The 25516-nt window shown below is 39.0% G+C and overlaps 1 protein-coding gene across 1 annotated transcript in view; it reads right to left on the bottom strand.

Annotated features, from left to right (window-relative positions):
• Nucleotides 1–25516, bottom strand: part of TENM1 (teneurin transmembrane protein 1) — a 526446-nt gene that overhangs the window by 128073 nt on the left and 372857 nt on the right. Inside the window, exons 16-18 of the mRNA XM_046672513.1 lie at nucleotides 15842–15961; nucleotides 9986–10247; nucleotides 7244–7511 (exon numbers count right to left, since the gene is read on the bottom strand). Coding sequence (XP_046528469.1) covers nucleotides 7244–7511; nucleotides 9986–10247; nucleotides 15842–15961 — 650 coding nt within the window. The remainder of the gene's footprint in view (nucleotides 1–7243; nucleotides 7512–9985; nucleotides 10248–15841; nucleotides 15962–25516) is intronic.

Genomic DNA, 25516 nt, shown 5'->3' with positions numbered 1-25516 from the left:
CCATGGGGAGATAGATACACGTACACACACATATAATTGAAACAGAGTTTTCCAAAACAATACTCTCTTAATAGCTTTACATTCTGAAAATTTGTATTCTATTCTATTAGGTTCACTTTTATTCCGTTAAAGAAAATACTGTGTGACTCATCAAATGGATTTCATAATCTACTAATGGGTGTGACCAGCAGTTCGAAGTGGGCACACACTGCTTGCTTACCAGACTATCACTCAGGGTCATTTAAAAACCCCGGTAAGCTCCAGGCACTCTTACTTTTGGAGGTCCCATCTTACATCTTATCAGACATATTAAAATGGATACAACCCACAACCCATATCTAACATTAAACATATTTCAGATGTAAGTCTGAAAATTGAGTTGCAGCTGACATAATGCTCCATTTTGCAGATATTTGTTTAAGCACTTATTAATGTTGATTTTCTGAGGTTCTTTTGGTGCTAATAAATTTATTTTTCATGTTGCAAACATTTTTGTAGATCCTTGAAAAACTCATATCCTTGGTGCTGTGCCTATAAAGCTGAATGGATAAAACAGCCGTGCTCTCAGTTAACGATTATGAATTCATGAGTGGAGAGAAATGATGAAAGATTATTATCTCTGCCAGCTTCTTTGACAGAAAGCCACTGGGGCGTTGAATTGTGTACTCGGTAAGGTGGGTTGGTTACTTTAGTGAAGAGAGTCAGTGGTGAAAGGCATATAGAACTCAGGACTGGGAGACCGGAGTGGGAATCCTAGCTCTGGACAGGACTTTAGGCAAGTCACTTGCTCTTTCTGAACCTCAGTTTCCCCCTCTGTAAAATGAAGATCATATTAATCGTGCCATGCCTGCCAGGCAGGAAAGTTAGAAGGGTTAAAATGAGATGAAGTATGTGAAAGTACCTTGCAAATTGTAAAGCACTACCCATTTATTATTAAAATATTCAGTGGATGCTATTTTGGTGGCTGCCCAGCCTGCTTAGGTTTTACTGAAGGGAAATTTATGAACACTAAAGCATCGTTCTCGGGGATGTTTTGTGTGCACAAAGCAACCGTAGCTTAGCACCTATTACTATTAATGTTCTCCTGTTTCCCTCTAACACAATTTACACAGACTCCTATGCGTCGTGAACCTTTAGGAAGTCTAGTTCTCCCTGAAACACCACTCTTTCTTGCCAAACTACTGTACTAAATAATTATGCAATTGTTGTTGCCAATAACCTTGAAGAAAAATAGAATTGTTTATAGCAGTGCTACTAAAGGCAGATGGCTGATTTCCTGAACTTCCAGGACTTCAAACCGCTGCAATTTAATTTAATTAAAATGAAGACCAGGCAGAATGCATCATTACATATTGATAATGTATGCGGACACAGGCGGACATAGGGAATTACTTTGACAAAATTCATATAATGGATGCAGATCAGAGCCCCTGAACAAGCCAGTTTGTCAAATTAAATAAGCCATCTCTAGAATTTTAACAACATCGTGAACTTAACAATAATGATTTTTTTTTGCATTATTTTGCAAGCAGCAGAGTTGGGAAAGAAACTAAATAATATACAATGATTTCCAGACATCACACCTTATTTAGTGCCAGAGAATAAAGTCTTAAGGCCAAATTATTTCAAATGCTCACATGGAGTTTTCAGCAGGGGAGTCTTGTCTGTGTATCAGACAACAAAATCCTTAAGTCAGATGAACTAGTGATTGTGGTTTTTGTACTGCAACCCTGCAGGTGGTTTTACTCTTCTTCCACTTGATCAATATTGTACTTGGATTGATCAATCTTATCAGTTGCCATTGATACTTCTCCAAGGAAGTAGTTTACACAACCTCTGCTGGTAATTTATTCACTTTGGTATTACACCTCCAGTTGCAAAGTCTGTTTCATTACAAAAAAATGGTGAAAAATGGTGGGATATCCTAGGATCTCAAGCACCCTTTTTCTCATTTTGGTTGTCTCTCAACAATCTATTCTTCTTTGGCAACACTCTAGCCCTTAGAGATCACACCAGTTCCCCACAGCTGAGCTATGTGGGAAACAAGAATCCCACATCTCAACTTAGATATTCGCCATCACTTCAATCTCAGCCTGTTTAACTCTGACCTCCTCTTTCTCTATCACCCAGAAATGGGGGGGGCAGAGGTTCGTATTTAAGTGGCATGGGGAGGAAGAAGAGTGGGAGACCTTTCCAGCCATAGTTTTAACCAAAATCCTTGCAATAACTCAGACTGTATGAACACTGGTCAAGGTTTGCTTCCTATTGCTGTTGTAACAAATTACCACAAACTTAAAGGCTTCAAACAAGACAGATTTATCATCTTACAGTTAAGGAGGTCAGAAGTCTGAAATGGGTCTCATTGAACTAAAATCAAGGTGGCAGCAGGCCAGAGACTCTAAGGGAAAATCCATTTCCCTGACTTTTCCAGCTTCTAGAGGCCCACATTCTTTGCTTCCTGGCTCTCTTCCCCCATCTTCAAAGCCAGCAATGTCGCATCTTGCTGTGCCTTTCTTTGATAGTTATATTTTCCTCTAACTCTGACCTTCCCTTCTGCCTCTCTCTTCCACTTTTAAGGAATCTCGCGATGACATTGGGCCCACCCAGATAATCCAGGATAATCATCCCATCTCAAGGTCAGCTATTTGTAACCTTACTTATCTTTTGCCATGTAACAGAATATGTTCACAAGTTCCAGGGATGAACATCTTTGAAGTGGGTGGTGGCTATTCTTCTGCCTACCAAAAGGCTACACTAAGCTTTCTGAATCTGAAGCAAACCTGAGAAGTGTCACATATAGCACCATTGTTAATATCTGGTGCAAAATTTAGTCTCTTTCGTCTCACATCCGTTAAGTGATTATAAAATATGGCTAGGAGTACAACTAAATGCTTTCTTCTTTGTTTGTTTAGATTCATTTGTATCTATTAAGGTATGAGCTCAATGGTAACATCCCTTTGTTCCCATTCATTCATCACCTGAACAATTTATTGCCCGTTGTATACTGAAGGTGCTCACAATCCATCTTCAGAGAAGTAGATTCTCCAAGTTATTCTACCACCTGTTCTAATGCTTTACCACTGTCAAGAAAGTTCTCTGACTCTCCATGGAGATGGTAATGGGGACTAGGTAGCAAATAAAATCCCTTTAACCATGATTAAGATATCAGGGACATTTCCTACAAGGAGAGTAATCCATATTCCATCTTAGGTACCACACTTAAAATTATTTTGGCTCTTTTCCTTGGGATCCTTGCCAGTTTTCTTTTGCTACCCTACAAAAATCTGTCCCTTAAGTGCACATAAAACACCACGAGGAACATTTTTCTTCTCTCTTTGGATATTTCTGAGAGGGTCAATTGTTTCTTGCTTTTATTACTGTTATTAGCTTTAAAAAGGAACCAACAACACATATTTTAGCATTTTAATTAAGGCCATATTATAGTCAGAATGTTTGAGGAAGTTTCAACCAGGAACATAATCGTAGAAATAGGAAGTAAACCAACACCCACAGGAAAACTATAGGAGTGCAGGCTTCATCACGGGGGTGTATACTAGAAAGTCTTTGCTTTTCTTCATGTTTGAGTTGTTTATTCAATCATCCACGGACATATTAGAAGCTAAGTCATTAAGAGTGCTTAACCACAAGGAGACAATTTTAGAATCTTTAGCACTAGAGGTATTTAAAAGGAAGAGATATAACATATTTAGACATAAAGTGAGGTTGATAAAATGGTACAGCCACTGTGGAGAACAGTTTGGTGTTTCCTCCACAAGTCAAACAGAATTACCATATGACCCAACAATTCCACTTCCAGGTATATTCCTGAAAGAACTGAAAACAGATATCCAAAGAAATACTTGAATACAAGTGTTCATAGCAGCACTATCCACAATAGCCAAAAGGTGGAAACAACTCAAACATCCACTGGTTGATGAATGGACAAACAAAATGTCGTGTATTCACACAATACAATATTATTCAGTCATAAAAAGGAACGAAGTACTGATACACGCTATGACATGAATGAACTTTGGAAACACTATGCCGTGTGAAAGAAGCCAGATACAAAAGACCACATATCGTATGCCTCTATTTGTTTAAAATATTCGGAATAGGTAAATCCATGGAGATAGAAAGTAGATTGGTGGTTGCCAGGGCCTGGAAGGGAGGAGGAGTGAAGAGCGACTGTTAGCGGGGTTACTTTGTGGGGTGATGATGAAAATGTTCTGGAATTAGATGTTGGCGATGGTTGTATAACCCTGTAAAAGTACTAAAACCCACTGAATTACATACTTTAAGTGGGTGAACTTTATGGCATGTGAATTATATCTCAATAAAGCTGTTATTTAAAAAAAAAAGTAAGATTGAATTGCATTTATGTGAACCTTAGCAAGAAATGACTACAAGATACCGTCCTGGTCAGTTCTTCATCAGAATATTGGGTAAATTATTAAGTGTCACGACTTAAGAAAAAAGTAAAAAAAAAACTCCCAAAACAAAAAACTAACAGTTTGGCAGGGGTTCTAAGGAGGGTCACAAATAATTGGAAAACAAAGTCTTATGGAGAACTGTTAAAGGAATTTTAGATTATTCTAGTGAAGCAAAGGCTCTAGGATAATATCCTAGAGAAGAGAATACGAGGCTTTGAACACGCATCAATCAGGGCCCCAGCCGGACTCAGATGTCACACTCACAAGTGTTCACTGCAGAGAACTGAATGAAGGAGCTATTTACAGAGGCATGAGCAGGGTTAAGGGAATTGACAAGGATGATGACCCACCCAGGGACTGGCAACACTGGGAAGCCTTCCTGGCTTGCAGGGGCAAGGCGAGGGAAGGATGATACAGAAGGCCAGAGAGAGATTTGGGGATTTGGGGGGGCTACTTGACAGAAGCGGCCACCTTCTAATGTAGTCACCGCCAGGACTGCAGTGAAGCAGGGAGAGGGATAAACATCCTGACCTCTTTTTCACTCCACCCTGCAGACTCTGGATAGTGCCACCCATTGACCAAATCAAAAGGGAAGCCAGATAGCAAAGGAGTCCAGGCAATGCAGCCCAGAAGCCAGGCTCTCAGAGCACAGAGAAGGACAGGGAAGAGATTGTGTGTGGGGCAGGGCGGGCAGGGAGGGCAAATGGAGAATAACTAACATAGAGGGCCTATCTGTTATATTATACCCACAGCTCCCTTCTTAGAGAAGCTGAGGCAATGAACACCCGCATGGGCTCCATGCTTTATACCTTGTGATCCCAATACACTGTTGACAGCAAAATTGAAAAAAAACAATACCAATAGCCAACATTTGTTGAGTGCTTACCATGAGTGAAGCACTTTACATTACTCACATCATTTAATCCTCATATCATAATAACCTAGGAGTAACCTTCTCTTTATGACACCCATTTTATAGACGGAGAAACTGTGGGATTTGGAGATTAAGTAATTTACCTGATGTTGCACAGCTAGTAAATAGAGAGGGGATGATCTGAACCCTAGGAGGGAGTCTGACTCCACAGTTGTTCTCTCAACCACTACACTCACTGGAATAAGGATTGAGCAGGACTCCACAGGCTGACCAGCAACCTCGGTGGTAGTCAGTCTAACGGTAAAGCTCTGCCTTATAGGAGTGTTCTCTACTGTATGGTGACTGGCTGACACAATCTGATATTCTCTTTATGAGGAATCTGAATGCAAGATACAGAGCAAATCACCAGGCTGTGGGGTTTGAAGAGCTGAGAGTAAAGGAGGGTAGTTAGTATGGCAGGAGAAGTGATGAGCTTAGTCATCAATATGGCGGAGTCACCATTGTGGGAAGCAGTGGACTCTTGCTGCAGAGGGGGCAACTAGAGCCATGGCTAAGTTGACAGAGCCGATGCTGGCTTTTTAGAACTATGAGGTATCTTGGGCAAGGCTGCAGTTTGGTGAGGCTTCCTTGTGAGGCTGCCGATGCCTTTTCTTGTTCTTTCTTACTTTCCCATGTGTCTTTACAATAATTCCCCACTAATTGAGGAAATCTGAACTGCTGTATGTTTCTTGTATTCTAATAAAGTTCAACAGAGATGAATTAATTATTTAAATATATGAATGTCTCCTTGGAAAAGAAGTCACCCAGTCTTTTTTTTCCCCGCTCTATATATTTTCCTCTGGAAAGAAAGAGAAGAAATTGATACACTGTAGTCTAAGAAATATAGGTCAGTTATATGGAAGTGGTATCATGATAGACACTTCCAAGGGACGATATGAAAACATCTCCTCTAGAGAACTTTAAAAATAGTTTTCGCATCTGTCCAAGGGTGGTTTCCATGAGGTACTGCCTGAAGGGACAAGAATCAATGGCTGCCAGCTGCGGTTCCACAGACCTGTGTCAGGTCCCTTAGGAAGTTTTCGCTGTTTCCTACAGAGTGAGAGAAAGAGACAGTGGGGTGTGTGTGTATGTGTGTGTGTCTGTGTGTGTCTGTGTGTCAGTATTAGACTGCTTACTGTTATTTCTCAAGACAGACTATTCCTTTTTTTAGTGTTACAGTACCCCTCCTTTATGAAATTATGGTAGTGGCAGGCAATAGTAGATTGTAGGGTTTTTTTTTCCTTTTTAAAATATTCTTACTTGGCAAAATAAAAAGTTGGCAAAGCTGTCTCCATCTCATTTTCTAAAAATGTCATTTGTCTGAAAGAATTAAATATCTGAAAACTATAGGCCCGAAGGACCTCTTAAGGTCCCTGCTATCTATAAGATTCTAGGTTTTAAGCCTTGAGATAACAGAAAATCAAAAGGACTAGGGAGGCAGGGTGATTTTGTTATTTAACCTACCAAAGTAACAAGTTAATGGAGTTTAACCATCTTAGACATAAAAGATAATAAGTGCAGATCCTTATAAGTTAAAATTTTGTAGCTTCTAAGTGGAAATGACAGCCTAAATGTCAAATCCAAAAACATGGCCCAAAGAACGCCACACCAAAGGTCACAGTTAGAAGGCAATATTCAGCTCTGGAGACAGTTACAAGTCAGATAGTGCACGATTCCACTGGCATGCAGTCACCGTGAAAGGGGAACTAAAATCATTCTGAAGCAAAAATGTGTCAAAAGGGAAATCTAAACAGGCCCAAAGGGAATGTTTAAAAATGCCGTAATCCTTTAAATAGAAGAAAATCCCTAATTATTCCAAATACAAATTAATATGCAGCTAGTACTTTCTGTTTTGTGAACAGAATACTGCTGTTTACATAGAATTGTTTCAACATACCCAAAGCCTCTGCCAGGCCCCAAACCTTCTGTCCGTAGATGTCGGTCTTGTTCCAAGCAAATGTGTAGACGAGATTAACTGCAGCAGGAAACCACTTCTGTGTGAGTCGCCCTTCCACAGCTACTGTGAGGTGTACTTTTATCATCCCCATGGGAATGGTCGAATGTGTCAGAAGGATCCGTAGCAGGGTTTTATACCCGGGGGTGCGGCTGCTCAGGTAACTTAGCCTCACAAAGCTGGAAGGAATGGGGATCTCCTCCTGTACAACCTGAAAGAAAAAAAGCCAAATTGGCTCTTACCAATGGTTACAGGTAGATGAGGATACTGCATGCTTTGTTGTCTTAGAAACACACCAAAGGAGAGAGCTTAAAGGGATCTATAGATGGCAAGTCAATTGTTCTAGAATCTTTGTGAGGCTGCGTGACCATAGGTTTCAAATTTTGTACCGAATCTGCAGAGGGACAAGACATCCAGCCAGCCCTGAGGACTGCTCTCCTTTTTTCCCTGCCAGGAAAGACTGTGAAAAGAACAACTTCAGTTTTTCAGCAGTGTTTCAAAAATTGCTTACTAGAAGTTGGAAAAGATCACACTGCTGAATGTCAAGCATTTCAGCGCTATGGGCTCTTTAAGGAATCTTTTTCTTATATATACATACACAAAATCTTGTTTTGTGTATTGTCATATATCACAAAACCATTGCTGTAATCCTCATTCAGGCTAGGTTTTCTAAGAGGAAGGACTCCGGAAGCAGGCCCAGCAAGTGATATTTTATGACAGAGATTATGGATTTTCTAGAATTAATCTTTACTGATGCCATCAAACTTGTCTTCTTTGGAGGTTTGGAATGACACCAAGGGCCAAATTTTTAATCAAATTTTGCTTACATATTTCTCTGTGCCTGGATATACCCAATAGCTGCGAGCAAGTTTTTCCAAGTTGGCACTTGTGGCTGAGAAGCAAATAACTCCCATTAACTCCTCTGCAAATTCTATACTAAACGTTTGTCCCAGAGTGAAAATACTACTTGGCTTCTTTAATTAATTGCTATTATGTATTTGTTTATCAGTGCAGATGGAGTTAAACAACCAAAAGTGGTCACTTAAACTAAATCTTGTGTTCTGTGCCTTTCAACTTCAACTTTCAAAATACAGCTGAAGAAAGAGTCCATCCTGTTCAATACATTTAAGGTGACATGGATAGTGTGGATATTTTTGAGCCTTCATTCATTTCTAGCTCAAAACGTCTTTTCTTCCTTTTCCAAACTAGTACACATAGTAGAACTGACTGTCAAACATCTGGCATTTCACATTGTCATTCTTCTCTTTCTGAGGGCAGGGATCCCTTTTGTCTATTTTTTGCCCACTTTTTCTCACTCTACATTAGCTATTTGATACCAAAGCTGCACATAGGCCCTGTGTTTCTAGATAACGGCAGAAGTACAATGGTGAAGGATAGCACGACATTTACAACCTTAGAATTTAATTTCTCTACGGAAACATGCAATCCTAGATCAGTTTGAAAACTTTCGTGTTGAAAGAGAGCCATACTTCCTAATGACATCTGTGAAGGGATTGGTGTACTAGGCAAATGTACTCAAATACTGTCTTGTTTTTTCTTCGTTTCTAAGGAAAAACAATGGAAAAGACAGAAATGGCAACTCATCAAACTCCTTTTCCTGCAGAGCACTATTTTTTTTGTGAGCCTTTCATAAGTGGTACCCTCTGGGCACTGCTAATAGTTGGTGAGGATGCTGTGATAGAAGAAAAAACAATTCAGTCTTGGAATGTCTATTTACCTGTTCTTCATTTTTTTTTTGCTGAGGAAGGTTCGTCCCGAGCTAACATCCATGCCAGTCTTCCTCTGTTTTTCAGTATGTGGGCTGCCAGCACAGCATGGTTGCTAACTGAGCAGTGTAGGTCCATGCCTGGGAACCGGACCCAGGCCACTGAAGCAGAGCATGCTGAACTCAACTACTAGGCCACTGGGGCTGGCCCTTACCTCTTCTTGAGTATACTTCTTGAGTTATGGATTTGTACATCTATGAGTCCATTTTGGTGGCTTTCACATTTAACTATCATTAAAACGTTTCTATAATGTGGTAAGAGAATTGTACTATGGATGTTTGAATGGCTTAATATTTAAATGAAAATATCAAGTGCTCAATAAAGAAAAATTCTCAGGGATCTGAAAATATTAAGGTTCAAAAATATGTCTTCCTCCGACTATAAGACTTGAACGCTCAAAAGCAAAGCTTTAAGCAAAACCCATAGGCTTGAAAACTCCCTTTACTAAACACAGCTAACCAAGAGGAGTTGTCATGACTTCTAAGAACAATGACAATAGATGCAAACTAGACAATGGAAGAAAATTAGATTTCTTAAGAAGCTTTAATTTCAGAACAACAAATGGTCCCACCTCATTGATTATACTGTTATCACTATTTAGCCAGCTAGCTTTGTTCTTTAGAGCAGAGTGTTCATTAGGTCAAGGTTTGGGGTTTAATTCTCATGACAGCTACTTCATCTGGCTTTGTCTCATGGCCACAGATAGTGCCCGACAGCCCTGGCCAATCACCTTGCAAATGTGTGCCAGAGAGACTATATTTGAAGATTTCTCTTGACAAATGAAGGGCAGCACATTATAGGGCTGGCAGTACTACTAGAAAAAGGAATCTAGCCATTATACGTTGTTGACCACCCCAGGATATGATGATTTTATGCATTCAAAGGCCAATGTACCTACCTGCAGCTCAGGGACAATAGTTCCCCTCTCTGGACAGGACCCTCCAAATGATGTGAGTGGTGAAGGAAGCACAATAGGGTTTGGGCTGATAAAGTTGGAGATATCGCAGGATGGTGGGTCTGATACAACTCTCTGCATGGTTACCTTCTCCACCACAATAAATTGATTCCAAGGCAACCAGAGTGTCCTTTTCTCAGATAGGAAAGGTGATCGGTCAAAGATTAAGATGACAGAGATACCGCCGATGGCTACGAGGTCAAAGCTGAGAAAGAAAAATATAAGATAGTTTCAACCAAATAAACAACCAAAAACAATTAAAGATAAAAAATAGGTAATTTACTGCCCTTTCCCTCATTCGGGAGTCAACTGTATCCATTCGTATTCTCTATTTTATAAGTTTCCTCTAGCTAAATATTCATTCCATGGGTGACTTATTTTCACTATCCAGTAAACTTATAAGAAAATATTTCATATTGCCGGTTGATAGTCACCCAGAATTTGTAAACCAATTTTAATACTATCTTAAACAAAATGACAGTATGTATTTCTGTAAAGCCAAATCTGACATCACTGTTCTCCCTCATGCTAGAGATAACAAGATGACCATTTAACATTCAGTAGCATCTTTAATATAATGCATTATTCATCCTCAAAAAAATTCCTATAATGTAACTCAAGAAAAGTAAGGAGCCAAAAGGTTAAATATCTTGTTCATGGTCACAAACATAGTGTCAGAAATCTGATGGTGTTTTTGAGATGGCATTTGGAGAAAGATACCAGCAGAGGAAAATAGTTCAGTGAAATTTGCTTGAACAATACTGTGCCTGAACCCCCCACATCTGGCTACCTCCTTTGGCTCCTGATTCTACTTGAACCTGAGATTTAGGATTTCTGGTTCCCTCTAGAATGTCTCTTGGTTTCCTTTTGAAAGACAGCCTGTGATGGACCCTGTCCATCTCTGCCGACAGCTCCTTTCATATCTTTGACAAAGCAAGCCTACCTCTCCTGGAAGCCAACTCTGTCCATCACTTGATGTGGTTTCTGACATGACCCTTACACTGGAGCATAACAGACTCAGATTTCAGTCCATTCTGTACTAGATGGTTCTACATTACTTCTAAGTATAATGATGTCTTTGAGATAATGTACTTGAAAGCATTCAAGAAGTATAAAATACTATATAAAAGTAAGATAATGATAAATTATTATCATTATATCTTGCAAATGGATAAAGGGCAATATGATGCTCCTTAATATTCAAAGCTTAATCCACAGGAGAGAGACGTAAGCATTCCCTGCATTAAAAAAGATCTTTCTGTAAAACACTTTTTCAATGATAAGACGCCCTGATAGAGAATCAGACTTAATTATATCACCACTCCCTTCACATGACATTTATTATATTATTATTGTATTATCAATCGTGTCTTGTTGCTGAAATCATCCAGATAAAGATAAATGGACAGTAACAGAGGATGGCTAATACTGTATTTTTTATTGTTGCTCTTTCAGTCAAGTAGCTGTAATATTAAGGCAGTTTCCAAAAAGAGGATTTGAAGAAATGCTCTAGAAAATAACCTAGGTTTGAACTAAAAAAAGAAAACCCAAACGGCTTACGGTTTAAGACAGATAGGCTGAATTCATAATACAGGAACAGTTTAAGGCAAGCATAGTGGGGAAAATCCTACATTACTTGTCAGGAGACCTTTCCTCTAGTTCACATTCTATGTTGATTTAACTCTGTGTCCTTGGGCAAGTTTATTTGCTTCACCGAAACCTCAGCTCTTGACTCCTTAAAATTGAAGTACTTATTTATTCAAAAACAAAAACAAATGCAAACACAAAAATAAAATAAACGATCCAAACAAGAACCTGGGAATTATTCTCTACTTCTAGAAGGATTAAGCAGATAGGGCAGGATTCTTGCTTTGTAGAAAGAATGTGGTTTTTGCTTCATCCACACCTGGGTTTGAATCCCAGGTCTGCCACGTTAACTTTGAGTCTCTGGGCTAGTTATTTAACTTCCACGAGCTTCAGCTTCCTCATTAGTAAAATTGGGCTAATATGATCTATCACTTAGCTACTATTGTAAGTGAGTAAATGAAATAAAGACTCAAGGGTGAAGCACATAGTAGGGACTCAATAAATGTTAGCTTTCTTCTCAAATCCAGTCCATCGCCCTGTTAAATTTACAGACGTTTTCTCTTAGAGTTCAAATGAACTCTAGGCCAGCATTTGATTATCTCCATAAGCAGATACTGATTTTTAAATTCTCCTTGGAACTTCCCTTAGGCTTCCTGTGATGGTTAGTTTTATTTGTCAACTTGGCTAGGCTATAGTACCCAGTTATTCAGTCAAACACTAATCTAGGCGCTGCTGAGGAGGTATTTTGTAGTCATGGTTAATATCTACAATTAGTTGACTTTAAGTAAAAAAGATTACCCATGATAATGTGGAAGAATCTAATCCAATTAGTTGAAAGAACTTAAGAGTAAAACTGAAGTTCGTCTCAAGGCTGCAGAGATGGAAACAACTCCTTTCCAAGAGATTCCAGTCTGTCAGCCTACCCCATGGTTTTTGGACTTGCAAATCCCCACATCACATAAAGCAATTCCTTGAAGTCTCCTTCTCTCCCTCTGCTTCACTCTCTGTCTCTGTCTGTCTGTCTGTCTGTCTGTCTCTATGCATACATGTAAGGTATACACACACACTGGTTCTGTTTCTCTGGAGAACCCTGACTGACACATTTCTCCTCTTCCCACCTAGCTGTTATATACAGTAAACACTATGTGGTTGACTCATTAATTGCCAGGGAGGTGGCTCTGTAGCCAAAAATCCATCTAAACCATTCCAATGCCAAATAGAATGCTGTCTGAGTGATTAATCCTTTGGGATTTCCCCCACCACAAATGATCTCCATTGGCATGGGTCATTAAGAACAGGTTATAAAGTCATATGATAGTGAGTATAAAAGACCCCAGGGAGAGGGCACATTTGTTTGGACACTGTAGTCAATCCATAATAGGTCAGACCAGTCCTATCCACAGGTGGAAGACTATTGAAACCTATGCAAATGTTATGTCTGCCTTACGGTATCTAGAAATGAACAAACTCTTACCTTGAGGGGAATCAGAGGGAATCCTTTCTTCATCTTCCGAAGTCTTCCTAACAAAGTTCTTGAGACCTTTAATGGTTCTCAAGAATCTTCTAAGAAGATCAATTCTTCACCTGTTTTGCTTACGACCAGCTGAACTATTTATTAATAATTCTCTTTTAACACTTTACTGAGCACATGTTATATATCTAAATTGAAGGTGGTAAATCATAGAAGATAAGAGCCATATTACTTGGGTTCAAATTTTGGGTTCTACCTTTATTAGCTGTGTTCATTTGAATAAGTTTTCTCATCTGCCAAATGAGGAGGGTGATAATAATAATACTTATCTCATAAAGTTGTGAGGAGGAAACAGAATGGTATTTATGAAAACGTCTGGCATACAGCAAATACTCAGATATATTAGTTTTCCCTTAGAAATGCCTTTTTGTCTTTTCTGCTACTCTGGTCTCTCCCAATCTGCGTATTTAATTTCTTCTTACTTTTAGAGGATCCCGTCTTCCACTCCCATCCTTCCTCTGCTTCTTATACATCATTTTGGTCCCCTGACCTAGACTTTTCCTGGTTCTCTAGGGAAAGTTGTCAATTAACTTGTGCAAATGGATGGACCCACATAACATATTTGCATTTAACAGGGACTTTGAGAGAGTCAATAGCTTAATCCAAAACAGTGACACCATTGATGGGAACTACAGGGGTGGGCGACAGACTGGTGGGATTGAGATTCGGAGACAGAGGGCCTTAGAGCTTCTTGCATATCATCTTCTGTCTACCAGGTATGTAAACGCTAATCTCAGCCATTCTATAATATTTTTGCCCTCAGGTGTAGTTTCCTTTTGATATCCTACTTTTGAAATATATTTAATCTGAGGTAGCAACAAGCAGAAACACAGAAATGGACATTCTCATCACATTGTCACTTTATGTCTAAGAGATGACAGTGGGACAGTTTGGTTGGCACTTAGGGCACATCTTTTGAATGCTTATACCTTTCGTGGAGCCTGAGGGGAGAGTTATTGCCAAAGGGGCCTCTGGCTAGCATCTGTCATCTATACAAACCTAGTTCTCACAGTGAGCTCAGCAGAGGAGGGTCTTGGCATTTTACTTAAAACTAAAAACAAAAATAACAACAAAAATTGTCCCCTTTTAATGTTTTCTGTAACCTGAAAACAGAAATTTTTAGACTTTTTAGATATCAAGTTTCTTTTAGGTTCTTTTGTGAATATCAAATAATTCACCAAAAGCTTTATACACAAGCTAGAAAAAAACTGAGGGCCCATCAATTCTCCATGAGAAGTCAAATGTCCCTGAGGATATATTCTATTTAAAGAAACAATTCATTTCTCAATTTCTGGCTCATGGTTGAACACGCTGGTGAGGGAGAGGCTAGTTTTGTGTACCAGTTACTGGTGAGTGAACTACCAAAATTCCATCATTCGATTTAATTGAGAGAAAGATCCATTTCAATTAGTAGAGAGCTCTGATTATGGAATATTTGAATGGAAATGTAGTTTTTACTTCTTATATATACAAGCAATGTGTGTGTGTGTGTGTGTGTGTGTGTATACCTGCACCCAGAGTAGTTCTGTTGAGTTTGTTATAATGAACAGGCAGCTAGTTAATAATTAGCAATATCATTTACATACAAATCATTCATATGATTTACCAAAGTCTTAAAAACAGTTTGTTTCCATAAGTTGGTTAAAATTCTTCCTTGTTATCTTCTTTAACTAATTTTTATAAGCATTTTTTAGGCAGGCAGTTGAAAAAATAAATTCAGCATAGCTCAAGTTGAACGGTTAACAATTCTGAAGTGGTAGGACTAATAAGGTTTGATTGTAGGTTCTTGAAATGAGATAGTCTCTCACACTGTGATAAAGCACCAAGCCAACAGGTCTCTTTGTGTAAGTATGGAAGCAGCATGTTATGAGTAGGACATTTTAAGGGTAGCCACCTGGAGACTAGGGCTCCTCAAGGCTATTATTACAATGTTCCTGAGAGTGATAAATAGGTACATTTAAGCTGGACACCTGGGCCTATTGACTCAAATATTCTGAACAAATGTCTTCCTAAATGACAGCAACAAAAATATTTCTATGAGCAAATCCTTTTCCAGGATGAAAAGATTTTACTTAGTAGTCTTGCTTCCCAGGTCTCAGAGAACCGTGAGAAGCCCTTAGAAAGCAGCCTGGTAGTCGGTGCTTAAGGTTAACACACTATGGCTATACAGACACTACAGGGCAATGGTTATGCTGGCCTTGCCTGTCAATGAGCTGCAGCCACTGGTAAAGTAGGCAGTCTAGGGAGGACACATTGACAAAGAGTGTTAATGTAGGTGAATTCTCTACCTTTGGAAAAAACCTTTTCGACACCTTCATTTCTGAAATATTTTGAGGCTATCATGGAAGAACAGCCTAAGTGTTCCACGGCTCTCTCTTTATTACCTACGCAATCTCACCGAATTTTGAAGATGGATTTACGAAAGGAATTAGATGAAGGCTAGAAAACTTACCACATGGCCAAGGTTTCGAGAAGACTTGAGAGTAATAGCGGAGGGTTAGAAGAGAAATTTGGTTTGATTTAGATGGGGAATAGAGGAGATAAATATCACCAATGACTTTTCTAGATATAGCTAGAAGAAAGATGGGCTTACAAACAATGTATCATCCAAGTCCTGGTTTGACACATGACTAGAAGTCAGTATTTGGCCCTCATAATAATCAGAAGCAATACTGACATACCTTCCATCTTGTCGGCTGATGGTAAACCCATAATCACTGTGATGCAGGAAACTAACATTCACCCCTACCAGAGGGGTTCCATCTACGGCCACCACTTGGCCTCGAATCACACAAGCACGCCTGCAACAAAGATCAAAGGCAAATATAAAAGCATGCTGAAACTAGATTCTAGAAGCCAAGATGGAGAAACTTTGGAAAACACAGCCAAGTATAATAAAGAAAACAATAATTTCACCAGCCAGTAGTAACTACTGACATTTTGGGGTGGATATGTTTGTCTTTTTTACCCATCAAAACTGGGATTATACTTAGCATAGTTCTGTATCCTGATATTTTTAAGTTAACAGAATATTATTCACATTGTCCAATGTAATTAGAAATTCCTTAATATATCATTTTATTATTATATAATATAGCCTTAAACAGTATTCCTTAACTTGTTTAATCAATTCTTTATTTTAAGACATTTAGTTGTTTCTTAATTTTTTCTGCATTGGATTTCTTATTATTTCCTTGAGACATAGTCCTAGTTGTAGAAGGATATTTTTCGCTTATTAAAATCAATTACATTAGTTAATACATAAATATATTGTAGATATGACTAAAGTCCCTGCTGACTACCTCTCTCCCAGTTCCGGGTTTTCTTCCCAGAGGGAATCAGCAATATCATTTTGTTGTGAGCATACTGTATTCTTTTACATACATAGGTATGAACATTTTTAAGGCTTTTGATACATATTGCCAAATTGCTTTTTCTGGGAAAACAATAAAAAAGTAGACTTAGTTGGGTTAATTTTAAAGAGTTAAAGTCTTCAAAAGAGATATGATCCCTGACTATAGTATCCTCTTTCTCTTGCCTAATTGAAATAAAATATCTCAGTAGATTTTCCTTTGAAACAAAGGAGTGTCATCCTTGCCAAAGAATGGGATTCCATTAAACTAGCCCCTAAACGGGACTCTCTCCCTGGGGCATAGTCCATTAAAAGGTGTATACTTTCAGCTCCAGCCTCGCCAACAAGTTGTAACAAATTTCAGGAGCTTGGCAGTGTAGAAGAGTGCCCAGGGGCCAATCTCAAGCAAAGATTTTTCACTGGTCTGCTGTTATTGGGGGCAGTGGGGTGGGAGTGGGGCAGGTAGTAGAGTGCGGGTGGGAAGAGTTTTTCGCCAGAGTCCAATCCTAATCTTGGCATCCCTGAGCGCTAGAATGCACATTTTATGGTTGAAGCTGGTAGGGTTGAGGAAGGTTGGGCAAGGTCAATGATTTTTCCTAGAGCAGCAATGTTGTTTTTTTCACCAAGTGAGATGCAGGGTATCCAAGGAAGCTCAATGTTGGATTAAATAGGTCCACGTTATTTGGGCAAACACAACTTTACAAAGTAACCATAATAATTCCACTCTGGCATTATACATTCTTGGAACAGAATCAGTAAGTCAAGGCAACATATCTAAAGGTTCTTGGCCACAAAGATCATTTGAGAGAGAAAAGAAAAATCTCTGAAAAAGCAAAAGATAGTTACCAGCCCAAGTTTGCTTTATATGTTATAGCTAATAAGCTCCACTACTAAACTCTATTGCAATCAGAGGAACTGAATATAAATTATGCCAGTAGGATTTATCTTGCATTACCTAAGGCCTGTCCCCAACACAAACTACAAGCCTTTAAGTATTACATAAAGGTAAGCGAGTATAATTGTTGCTATTAGTGTCTTTGTATATAGAGCTCTCAGACCAACATTTCTAGTTCTGATATAGATCAGTGGCTTTCTTCTTTCCAATGAACTGCACATTTCATGAATTCTGTAAATCACGGTTCTGAGTGGCATGCAAATGACATACTGGCACTTGCTTTGCCTTGTCTGATTCCCTCAGTCTCTTTTGGGGAGATTTTAAAATTCCATTTGTTTTAATAGAGAAGACACGTATTTGAAAGTCACTGAATTCTGAATTTTGAACTAATCCTGACAGATCTGGTCCCAGGTTCTAAGTCCAATGTAACAAGAAACGAAATAAAATGATGTCTCTAGTTTCACACGGTAAACTTTTGAAGGTCTTTACAAAGCAAAACTTGACAAGCTGGGTATAGATTAAGTAGAAACAAGTTGGGAAAACCTCCTGCAAACTATATAGGGATTGGAGCCAGAGGGGCTGAGAAGACTGTGTTAGCGAGGTTGAATCATTTAAAAATCCGCTAAATATTGCTTCCTGAGCCCTAAGTGCTGATGGCTTTTTTGGGGGTGTGGTGGGCGGTGATTTGGAACTTGCCAAGGCTCTACCAGTTAACAAGGTGGCCTTTGCAACAATACTGCCTACCTGGGTGGTTGCTGATTCCCTATTGGCAAGACAATTCTACACTCACTCATTTTATTTGTTCACATTAATCTAGACATTGTGTCTTCTCACAGCTGTACTAGGCTCAATTATTTTTGTTTTTATTTTGTCAGGCCTAGTTGGCATTATTTGCTCATATTTTATGACAGACACAGACCTGTCTCTTCTCTTTTATTTTCTATACAGCTTATATTTATGAAGGATCCAGGCTGGTGAGTGAAAGTCTCATAAAAGTCATCATTATTCTATGCATTTCTCTTGCATTCCTCTCTTCCTTCATTCTGTATCTCATTCTGAGTAGACTTGTCTTTTGACTCTTCTGCTCTTTAATATTCCTCATATTTTATGAAGCACACAGATTTGGGTGATAACGACTCATCAAAGTCATCATTATTCAAGACATTGTCTACCTGTTCTTCTTCTCATTCATTTCACTCTTCATCATTCATAAATAATGTGCAGACTTGTCTTTCAACTCCCTGCTTTTTTTATTCCTCGTATTTTATGATCCACACCAACTTACAGCATATGATAAAGCCCCATAAAACTTATTATTCTACATTTATCAGCATTGAACTCTCTTTGTAATGTATTAGACTTTAAATGTTCTAAGATTCCCTGTATCTTGCTGCATTTGCTCCCATTATTTACACACTCCATGTCATCCATTTTTCACAAGAATAACTCCTAGCTCCTCTTATTCCTGGATTACTAGTACTTACTATAATCTTTGACCAACATCAGTCATCCTGCGTCAGTGTAAGTTGTCTAAATTTTGGGATAGTATTAAAGTATTTTTCTTTAATTTGCAGTAATCTTGATTGGCACTGCCCGCAGAAACCTAGGGAAAAATCTTCTCTGGCAAACTCTCCATTTCTTTTAGCTCTTGAATCTACTCGCTTCCTTAGGCGACTCCAGCTCCAGATGGCCCTTAGGGAGACTTCATATATATTCTTGGCAAGTATGGTGACTGAGCTACTTCGTTCCGCTCAACTGCCATTTTGTGCACTCCCAGCTTCTAAACACAATTTTCTTCCTAATTGTGGATGGTAGATTCGTATCTGCTTTATTTTTTCTGATTCACACGGCCACTAGAATGGAGTTTCTCCCCAATTTATATAATCTATTTTGATTATGCTTCTCACATCCAAGGCAGCCTGTATAATTCATCTTTTTCCTAGGTGAGATCCTTGTTGAAGCCGTGCGGTGTGTATGGTGGGGTCTGTCTCTGGTAGTACCACAATCCTACTTTCTGTGCTTTTCGTCATTCTCATTGTGGTGCCTCCCTGTTTCCTCTCCCAGAGAGTCTCCAGCTTCTTCAAATCACCATCTAAATAAGGCAGTCAGGGTTGGCCTGTCTTTGGCCTGTTTTGGGGAAATATCATGAACTCTTACATTTTTGCCACATCAAAACTACCATCAATCTGAGTCCTAATCCTTCAAGGACCTGTCATTTTCTGAAACTTTTTCAATTAAATAATATACAGAACTCTTCTGAACCTTTCAAACTTGACATTAGAAGCTACTGTCTGGACTGTCATGAAGCGGGTCCTGCACATGTGTACAGCAGTATGTGCCCAGTGTGACTATCTTTTGTGTTGGTTGTGTGTGTGTGTATGTTCGTGTACTCTCAATGGCAGGTACTGCATGCTTTCCATCTTTGCCTGGGGCTCTCCATCTTTGATTCACAGACATGGATGCGATGCTTTGCTTTCTTCAATCTTTAAAAACAAGAGCCTCTCTCCGCTGTTGTGGGTTAGAGCAAGAGAACCTGAACTTAGATGGACATGTCCAATGTGACTTTAAAAACATGTATAGGGAAGAACACCCCTCACAAGCGTCTCTTTTCCTCTTCTCTGGAGAATACAGGTTGCTGCCAAGCTGTCTATCTGCTGTCACTATGCTAAAGCAGCAAGCCCGAAGGAATTGCTTCTCCCTTTAACTAAATGCTGAATCTTCCAGGTGTTTGGAGCTTGGTCTGAAGAACAGGGCATCTTGGGAAATGCAAGTCAGAATATACTTTACCAAGGGCCTTATTTAACTAACAAGCTGCTTGTTAGACAGTTCTGATGCAAAAGGTCTAATTCATTCTGTATTTGCTGTTTTCATGGCACAGTCAAATTATCCCTAGCCTTCAATAGACTCTTGGTTCCATTCTCCTCTTCCCTTATTTATTGTGTTTTGTCTTCGGTGTCAAATTTTCAATATTCATTCAACACCTCAGGCAAAACATTAACCTCAAGCACAAAAAGTTGGTTTGAAAAACAAGGCTGAAAACTAAATTGCTGAAAGAAGATGTAATTTACTGCATTGTGTTTCTGATTAAAATCTTTCGTAAGGAAAATGAGGCTCAGAGCTAGGGAAGTTATAACTATTTGCTTTTGTTGCTAACAGGAGCATAAGCAACCTTTGAAGGGTAACATTCAAAATCAAGGACCTGGCCAGCAGGGGATCCAGCCGCAGGTGGGCAGCTTAGGTTGTTTTCTCCCTAAGAACAGATGAAATCCTTTCCACAGCTGACAGCTCTAGTCAAGAGAGAGCATTGAGAAGGACTGAGAAGGGAGAGGCTTTGTGAATCCTCCGCTCACTAGTATTGGAATCCTGCCCTGTAAATTCCTCTATAAGTCATTGTCAGTTGGTTCCAGTCTCTAAGGGACAGAAACCTGCTGCATATGAGGTGTGGTTCGATGGTTCTCCTGACATCTCCATGGACCTATTATACCGTAAAATTCTATAGTTGTAGATTGTGTCATTTGGGCTAAAGCGCTGCTGCTTCTGGAGGCCCTATTGGAATGCAAATACATCTGAGTGGCTGGGATAAAGGGTTTATGGTGTCCTCTTATCCACTGCCATCACTCAGTGAATAAAGGACCTTCTCTTTACAGTGTAATTTTGGGACTGTGGAATTTCCTCAGTCCTCTTTGGTACTCCTCTCATATAGACCAGAGGTTCTCAAACTTGATCATGCATCAGAATCCCCTGGAGGGCTTGTTAAAACACAGACTGCTGGGCCCACTCCCAGAGTTTCTTATTCACAGGTCTGGAGTAAGGCCCAAGAATTTGCATTTCTAACAAGTTCACCAGTGGTGCTGATGCTGCTGGTCTAAAGACTGAACTTTGAGAACCACTGCTTTAGGGAAAGCAAGACTAGCACATACTCAGCCAATTATGGTGTATGAACTCCTGAGAAGGGAGGCAGGGGGCATAAACCATGTAAAGGCAGGCAAGCTACCAAGTGGTTGAGAATCTTACCATTATGAAATGTGAGGCATGAATTTTTAACTCTTCCATATAAACCTCTGGAAAAGGGTTTGCAAAACTGTAGTTTGGGGAGTTATATTGAAACTGTCATGACAGAGTGGTGGTTGGCCTACAAGATGAACGGTAGGGCCCCTTCAAATCCAGAGATTATAAAATGGAAAAACATGTTTTAACATGATTTATCTGTCCCAAATAAGTGTCACTTTCTTCCCCACTCCTATTATTCTCATTAGACAGTGCTCATATCCACGTTATGGCAATTGTCATAGCCTGTCTTGGATGAGAATTATAGGTCCGTCTTTCCTATTAGTCACTCCAGGGCAAGAACTGTGTGATTTTCCTCTCTGCGTCCTTCCCAGTGTCTGGTGTATACAGCCCGTGCTCAAGAAAGCTTCATCGAATTTCAAATCAAATATTTTTATATGAAGTTGTAAGATACTTGCGACCTACCCTCATGGCACTGCTTCAAAGGTTTTGGAGACTACTTTGAGGTTGCTGCGTGCCAGATGCCTTACAGTTCATTTATTAAGAAGCCAGCATTCTGGATTGTGCATTATGACTTTCTCATCCTGGGAGTTTTGTTTGATAATTGACTACTTCAGGGAATTAAATAGTACCCCTGTGATTGGGAAGAATGAATGAACAGTCCTCCTCAAATGCCTAATTTATGAACACTAACCCCATTATTCTTTTATATATTACCATGTAATTATGATCTGGTATTTCATAATTTAAATACATTTGAGGGTTCTAATATTCAGATATTTTGGGGGTTTTCCACACAACACATGCTGGTTTTTTGATATATGTTATCTAAGCTGGCACAGCACCATGAAAACATTTAATGTTATAGCATAAACCTGTTTTCATGTTCTGAAAATGCGAATGCAGTGAATGTTCATATGCAAACCCAATAAAATCTCATTAGTTTTTACTTAAATAGAGCAGGCCGATTTAATCCTACTCAGTTGGTCACTACCCCAAATAAATAATACCTACCAAATGGGTAACATTAATAGCATCTGGGAGCATTACCCATCAACATTCTAGGACTTTGGGAAAGGTGGTGCTATTGAAAATGCAGATAGCTTTTTAAGCAGAATTATTTTCCTCATGGCTAGTGATGTTTCAAGTAAAACAAAATGGGGGCACTCACCCTGAGGTAGGGTGGCCATTTTCCCATCTGCCCTGGTAATTGCTTGTCAAAAGTAGGCTTGCTTTGGATGCCTGAGATCCCCAAAGTAATGGGAAAAAGATCAAGTGTTTTGAAGCAATAAGAAAACTGACGACACAGTCACATTTTCAGGACTGCCTAAGTGCCAGTCTGCTTCATTTAGACACATGATTATTTTTGTCCAGAATTTGAATCCTGAAATATTTGTCCTGTAAGCCCTTGCAACTCTTGAATAGTCTCAACTTATGATTATTATTTTGGTTTGTTTTCTGCCTGTTCTATCCATGACTCAAATGGTTTATCTTTGTAATCAGCCTTATGGGGTTTTATTAACCTCATTAACCTTTCCTGTCACTTCTCTGTGAATCTGCTTTTCAAATAATGGATAGTCATTAAATATAGGGAAAGTCTGTCTTGTTGGTTGTAGCCTGGCTGTGGATTACTCTTCCCTCCACGGAGGAAAAAGTGTGGCCCAGCTCTATCCACACTAGGTCTAGCTCTGGCTTGCTAGTAATCACCGTTTTGACTTTTCCTAAGAAAGAGAATTACTCTTGGCCTCATTTGTTCCTCATGGAAAGTGAGAACAACAGCTCTTCCCTGTGATATCCTTAGTCACCTCACGAAGATGCCATAACAGTAAAATAACCCAGTAAAATGACTGCATTTTGAACTAGATCTTTCAAATTATATTCTATTATGTGCCCTGATATTTATTAAATATATATGTTATATACAAATATATATATATTTGTACAAATAAAATATTTATTAAGCATTGACTATGAGTCAGGTGCTATGCAGGGCACTTTCCTTATGTTATTTCATCTAATATTAATATAACCCTGAGTAGGTACAACTATTAGCCCTGTTTTAAAAATGATGAAACGGATTCCAGATTCAGAGATATTAAAAAGAATCGCTCAAGTTAACACGGCTAGTAAGCTGTAGAGTGGAGGAGGTTTTTTCACCTGGACTCTAAAGGTCTTTCGACTTTTTGAGCTGTACCGCAGATCTTTCTTAAGATGCAAAAAATGTGGCTACAAATGAAAAGAAAGTGTTCACCTACCAAGATGGTGCTATCCATAGGACATCGTTACCTGTAGACATTTACCAACTGCTGAGTACTTTCTCTGTGCAGGTGTGTGGTGGAGCTGAGCTACAACATGTCATTCCTTCTTTCTCTTCAAACTTGCATTTACTCTGCCCTCTCTCGGGGCAAATTTAGATGATAGAACCAGATAGAGACACTGCGAGATGATAGTGTGGCTAAGAGGTAGGTAATAAGGATTTGAGCCTTTTGAATTTTGATCCTAATTGAGTAGTAAGATAGATAAAATATTAGAAGATACGTATTCACTCTGAGATAAGCTGTAGATAGCTACAGGTATTACAGATTACAATTATTAAGCATCTCAGAACATCTGAGTTTCAGAATATCACAAATAACCAATGGAACAGCTTTTTGAAGATTTGTGCTCTGATTTCTTTTTATTCTTCTTTTCCCAAGAGCATTTGCAAAGAAGTGAAAGTCACACCTTCTTTCTTTTTGGTACCTTTAGGTGTTGACTGCTGATTTCAGGAGCTAGTCAGCAGTATAAATCTTGGAACCTTCATTACTTTGTAATTTTTTAAATGTGTCTTGAACATGTGTTTCCTGAACTTTAGCATTAGACAAAATAGTTGTCTGAAAATCAGGAGATCCCGTCTTCACACACTTAACACCTTTCATATAAACGAGATCAAAGTGCTTTATTAGCAAGTAGCAACAATCTTAGTTCCCACTTGGGACAACAACTACAGAGGAGATAAGCAAAGGAGGTTGCTCAGGAAAAGCAACAAGGGAAGACAAGTAGAATCACAAGGAAGCATGGCCAACCCAAACCACACTTGGATTGCTTTTCTAAATGTAGGCAGGTCACGCGCAGTGCCTTCCTTTAGAAAGAAAGGTGAACACAAGATAGGTTTGCGGATGCTGATGCCTTAGGAAGAGCTTCCCCTAGTCCTTAGTTTATTCAATTTATGCAACAATTGTTGCATTGTGTGTTTAACAACCCCTGGTCGTGTACCTGATATAATGTTTTACACATTCCTCGATTAAAAATACACAAAAATCTGCCATTAGCAAATAGACTCGGAGGTCCTAAACTAACAGATTCACGAAAAAGTTAAACACAAAGCATATGGATTCAAATTTGTACCTCAGCAAAATTACGAATGATTATGTTATAGACCTTCTAGGGGTTACTTGTACATAGGCAAAGCTGAATGTGAATTGAATACTGTAATAACATTGTATTTCCCTATAAATATTCTAAAATGTAAGCTTTTCTCACCTCTTCTTTTTCATAATTCCAAATTAGTAAGAGGTTTCTATATATTTGTTCTCTTTTGAGTTCAACAAAAATTGATGAAGATCTGCTATTTGGTTTTTTTTCTTTTTTATGGCTAAATGGTATAGGGTTGTTGCTGATTTCTCTTTCTAGAGGCTATTCAGTTCGCCTGAGCTATTTAAATTTGTTCAGTGTACTCCTGGAGGACAGGCATCCCATCCACTTATCAGTAAAACCTAGTACAGTAACCAGTAGGTAGTAATTCCTTGAGGAAGGTTTATTTTACCTTTATATTTCACACAATACTGCAGAATCTTCATTCAGTGGGCCCCTAAAAGTCACCGCCAGGCTCCAGCTTGTGTGACAATCTATTGCGTAAGGGTCTAGGTGGCAGGAAACATCTAACATATAGATAAATGCCAAGATCATCTAACATATAAATGCTAGGAGGTCTCTGCTGTAGTGTCACCTCCCCAGACAGTCTTTCCTGGCCCACTCTGTCTAAATGGCCACTCTCTGTCCCTAACCTTTTTTTAAATCTCACTTGACAGTACTCATACCTATGTGACATTTACCTTTTTC

The sequence above is a fragment of the Equus quagga genome, chromosome 10 (genome assembly GCF_021613505.1).
Source record: "Equus quagga isolate Etosha38 chromosome 10, UCLA_HA_Equagga_1.0, whole genome shotgun sequence".
NCBI classification, from domain to species: domain Eukaryota; kingdom Metazoa; phylum Chordata; class Mammalia; order Perissodactyla; family Equidae; genus Equus; species Equus quagga.
This window is presented reverse-complemented; position numbering and strand designations above follow the sequence as displayed.